The 5018-nt window shown below is 50.4% G+C and overlaps 1 protein-coding gene across 1 annotated transcript in view; it reads right to left on the minus strand.

Annotated features, from left to right (window-relative positions):
- The window catches only part of FAM188B (family with sequence similarity 188 member B), a gene marked incomplete at both ends in the record, with an annotated part of 66510 nt that overhangs the window by 36847 nt on the left and 24645 nt on the right, over positions 1 to 5018 (minus strand). Inside the window, 2 exons of the mRNA XM_015405661.1 lie at positions 2349 to 2458; positions 4463 to 4521. Coding sequence (XP_015261147.1) covers positions 2349 to 2458; positions 4463 to 4521 — 169 coding nt within the window. The remainder of the gene's footprint in view (positions 1 to 2348; positions 2459 to 4462; positions 4522 to 5018) is intronic.

The following is a 5018-nucleotide window of genomic DNA, read 5'->3' on the forward strand; positions in this document are numbered from 1 at the left end:
TTCTCTCTTTCTTTCTTGCCTTCTTCTCTTCTCTTTTTTCCTCCTTTCCCTTTTTCCCTCCTTCTTCCCTTCTCTCTCTTTCTTTACCTCCTTCTCTCCTCCTCTTTCTTTCCCTCTTTCCTTCTCTCTTTTTTCCCCTTTCCTTCCTTTTCTTCCTTCTTTCCTTCTTTTTCTTTCCTTCTCTCCTCCTCTCTACTCTATCTCTTTCCTTCCCTCTTTCCTCCTTCTGTGGCCCAACTCTAGTGAAAAGGAGTTTAAAGTTTAAACCCCTTCTCTCTTCACTCCCCCCCCCACAGGCCAGCTGGGGAAGGGGAGGGGAGGCTTTTGAAGATGCCTCCCCTCCCTTTTGCTTCCCCTTCTGACATGATTTCTGGTGATGTCAGGAGGCGTGGCATATGCTAATAGCCTAGTAGCTCATTAGCATACCATATGCTAATGAGCTCCTGCAGCTCTTTTTCTACAAAAAGACCCCAGAGGGACACCTTTAGCTTTATCCTTTACTGTCTCTTAAACATCACAGAACATTGTTTTTGAAATTGCTGTTGGCGCCATGCATGGTTATTTCCCCCCTTTTTAACCACCTGGAGGCTGACAACCCTATCCGCATCCTAGCCCTGCCCCAGCCTAAAAGCCACCACTGATTGGTAGTCATTCCATTGATAGGCGGGGACACCCGTCCTGTATGTCTTCCTAAGGATCTATGTGTCCCTTGTTTTTGACGCACAATGCAGGCAAAAAAAAAAAAAAAGCTTTTTATGATGTGCCTCCAACGTCAGCCTAGATGGAGGTTTGAGCCTGGAAAAGTTCAACGTTCAGTGGAGGCCATTCCAAAGAAGGCCTCCTGAGGACAACTGTCAGAGCCAACAGTGCACAGGCAGGCAGGGCTAAGCGGGAGGGGAAGAGGCTGTAGCTAGACCTGCTTTGCACACCACAGGTTCCAGGTTCAATCACTGGCTTCTTCAGCAAAAAAGCTCTGAGGCAGGGAAACGGCCCAGGATGTTGGAGAGCTGCTACCGATCACAGCACACGATACTGAGCTCTATGGACCAATGGTCTAACCCCTTATGAAGACGCTCTTAGATTAAAATTTTCATGAGTGGAAAGCACTTCTACTCTGGCCCGTAGCTACACTGGGGCTATTGCGGGCTTTGCCCCCTTCCTTAAAGGGCCATCCCCACAAGATTTTTTTTTGGGGGGGGGTTTAGAAGATTTTTTGACAAGAATGAGGGGGCCTGTGCGTACGCTCCTCAAAAGCATTTTCTCAAAAGCATCAAAAGTACACTTCTCAAAAGCATTTAAAGGGACCCTTTAAATGCTTTTGAGAAGAAGTGGGGGATGGTGCATGCCCTCCCTCCCTCAAGATTTAAAGGGACCTCCAGCTGGTCGAGGGGTCACGTGCTCCCCACTGATCAGCTGGAGCCCCCTTTAAATCTTGCAGGAGGGATGGAGGGAGAGGGGTGGCTGACGGCAGATTGGAGCTGACATAAAAAGAATGGCAGCCCCATCAGTCCCACCAGAAAAAAAATGTTTGTCCCAGGAGCCACAAGCTCTCCGGGGTCTCAGGCAGATACTACCTGGTCCTTTTAAACTGGAGATTCAAGGAACTGAACCTGGGATCTTCTACGTGCCAAGTGGAGTTTCTTCCTCGGAGCCACAGTTCCATGACTGTTCTAGGGCAATGAATGGGGTCATTGATCTCAGCAGGAGGTTGATGTATGCCCAAGACCCTCTATCAATCGGCAGGTAAATTTACTTTGTAAATTAAAGGGGGGCGGCAACCTGTGCTCCCGCTAAGCTGTGGAGTCTTGTGAGCAAGAACTGTACTTTGTGAGCCACTGGCATTTAAGTCGTGAGCGAGCAATTTAGCGACTGCATAAGTTAGTTTGCTCGGGAGCCATCCTTCCTGAGCTGAGGCAAAAATGTGTGAGCCGGAGGCTAAAAAACTGTGAGCTAGCTCACACTAACTCAGTTTAGAGGGAACACTGCCGGCAACATTTGTGAAAAGTCCTGAGTGTGCTGTCTCCAGGAGACCAGGAGTTTGTGGGAAGAGGAGGAACATAGACCATCTTGAATTTATCATTCTAAGCAGGGGGGATTAGAGTTGGGGAGGGGGCATGAATGTGAATCCAGGAGATTATAATCTTTCCAGGCCTCTGTCTGCTTTGAAGCTCAAAGACTTTGGATCTGAGGCCGCAAAGATCTCAGAAAATCCCGTCCAAAGACCCTGCAGACTTGGGTTTGAGATGTTCTCCGGGCTGGTTGCACTGACTGGATGAAAAGGGGGAACTGTTCGCACTTGGGATGTCACGTGATCGTTGTTTGGACGGAACATCACCCACAACACTTACCCTTGCCAGGCAGAAGTCAATGGGCTTTGGTTTCACTTGGAGCACAAACAGCGTGGAGGAATCCAGGGTCTTGCACACCTCCACAGCGGGTCCTTCGTCTTCGACGTCAACTGCAGGTGGGGGGAGAAGGAGAACAGAGTATTAAATGGCCAGCAACTGCAACTGAATATTTGCCATCATTTTTCTTGGTTTCAGCAAAGAGAACCAGGTCAGGTTTTCTCTCCCAGCTTTCAAAGTCGTGTTCTGCTGAATTATTGGTCGCGGTCCATAGCTGGAGTGGAGAGGCCATGGCTCAGTGGCAGAGCATCTGCTCGGCATGCAGAAGGTCACGGATTCAATCCCTGACATCTCTGTCATCTGGATATCAGCTGTAATTCCGGGAGAACATCAGAGAAGCCATGTTGGATCAGGCCAATGGCCCATCCAGTCCAGCACTCTGTGTCACACAGTGGCCAAAACCCAGGTGCCATCAGGAAGTCCACGAGTGGGGCCCAAACTCCAAAAGCTCTCTTGCTGTTGCCCCCCCCCAAGCACCAAAAAGACAGAGCATCACTGTTCCAGATAAAGAACATAAAAGAAGCCATGTTGGATCAGGCCAGTGGCCCATCCAGGCCAACACTCCATGTCACACAGTGACCAAAACCCAGGTGCCATCAGGAGGTCCACCAGTGGGGCCAGACCTCCAGAAGGCCTCCCACTGTTGCCCCCAAAGCACCAAGAATACAGAGAACATAAGAGAAGCCATGTTGGATCAGGCCAGTGGCCCATCCAGTCCAACACTCTGTGTCACACAGTGGCCAAAACCCAGGGGCCATCACGAGGTCCACCAGTGTGGCCAGGGCACCAGAAGGCCTCCCACTCTTGCCTCCCAAGTACCAAGAATACCGAGCATCACTGCCCCAGACAGAAGAACGTAAGAGAAGCCATGCTGGATCAGGACAATGGCCCATCCAGTCCAACACCCTGTGTCACACAGTGGCCAAAACCCAGGTGCCATCACGAGGTCCACCAGCGGGGCCAGAACTCCAGAAGACCTCCCACTGTGCCCCCCCCAAGCACCAAGAAGACAGAGCATCATTGCCCCAGACAGAAGAACGTTAGAGAAGCCATCTTGGATCAGGCCAATGGCCCATCCAGTCCAACACTCTGTGTCACACAGTGGCCAAGATCCAGGGGCCGTCAGGAGGTCCACCAGCAGGGCCCCTCATAGGGTTTTCAAGGCCAGAGACAAACTGAGGTGGTTTGCCTCTAGCTAGCTGGTCTTCAAGGTTCTGCCGGCCTCGAAACTAGCTGTTCTACCGCAGACTACGCACATGACTACCCACCAGAAAAAGGCACCAGAAGGCCTCCCACTCTTGCCTCCCAAGTACCAAGAATACCGAGCATCACTGCCCCAGACAGAAGAACGTAAGAGAAGCCATGCTGGATCAGGACAATGGCCCATCCAGTCCAACACCCTGTGTCACACAGTGGCCAAAACCCAGGTGCCATCACGAGGTCCACCAGCGGGGCCAGAACTCCAGAAGACCTCCCACTGTGCCCCCCCCAAGCACCAAGAAGACAGAGCATCATTGCCCCAGACAGAAGAACGTTAGAGAAGCCATCTTGGATCAGGCCAATGGCCCATCCAGTCCAACACTCTGTGTCACACAGTGGCCAAAACCCAGGTGCCATCAGGAGGTCCACCAGCAGGGCCCCTCATAGGGTTTTCAAGGCCAGAGACAAACTGAAGGGGTTTGCCTCTAGCTGGTCTTCAAGGTTCTGCCGGCCTCGAAACTAGCTGTTCTACCGCAGACTACGCACATGACTACCCACCAGAAACTACCTTCATAAAATGTACACCAAAAATCAGCTTAACAGGCACAATACAAAAACACAATTGGTGTCATATTAGGGGTTTTGCCCTGCCTCTTATCCATCTGACGACCACCAGGTTAAACCCCCAGGTTAGTGGATTTAGGCAAAATGCTAGGCAAAATTCCTTAGCTATACCAAACAGGGGAAACTGCTCCAAGAAGTCATCGAATCTCATCCCACGGAGCTTTCCTGAAAAGTGACTTTAAATAAAAAGCGCTCAGAAAGCCGAAACCACGAAAGCGTGTGAGATGACGTACCTAATTCTAATGCATCGTCGCCCAAGGTGCCTTGACTGGAAATGGACGTCGGAGTCTTTCTGTATTGAAAAGAAATTAAACAACAAGTTACCAAAGGAAAAAGAACCCCACCCCAACATTGGTCACTTTACTGAAGGCATTTTTATATCCGCCAACTCAAAGCAGTTTCCAATAAAAGCAAACTACAAAAATCAGATAGCCATCTAAAAATCAGAACGGCCATAAACGCAGATCGGGGACTCAAAGGGAAACAACAGAGATCAGGGGAAAGCCCTCCTGGACCGTTCAGGTTTGTCTGGAGAGCCAGTTTGGTGTAGTAGTTAAGTGTGTTGACTCTAATCTGGGAGAACCAGGTTTGATTCCCCACTCCTCCACTTGCACCTGGCTGGATGAACTTGGGCAAGCCATAGGTCTGATAAGAGCTGTCCTTGAAAAAGAGCAGTTTCTGCCAGAGCTCTCTCAGCCCCACCTGCCTCACAGGGTGTCTGTCTGTTGTGGGGAAGGGAAGGGAAAGGAGTTTGTAAGCCGCTCTGAGACACCTTTGGGTAGTGAAGGG

Source organism: Gekko japonicus, unplaced genomic scaffold (assembly GCF_001447785.1).
Source record: "Gekko japonicus isolate JY-2015 unplaced genomic scaffold, Gekko_japonicus_V1.1 scaffold4787, whole genome shotgun sequence".
Taxonomy (NCBI): domain Eukaryota; kingdom Metazoa; phylum Chordata; class Lepidosauria; order Squamata; family Gekkonidae; genus Gekko; species Gekko japonicus.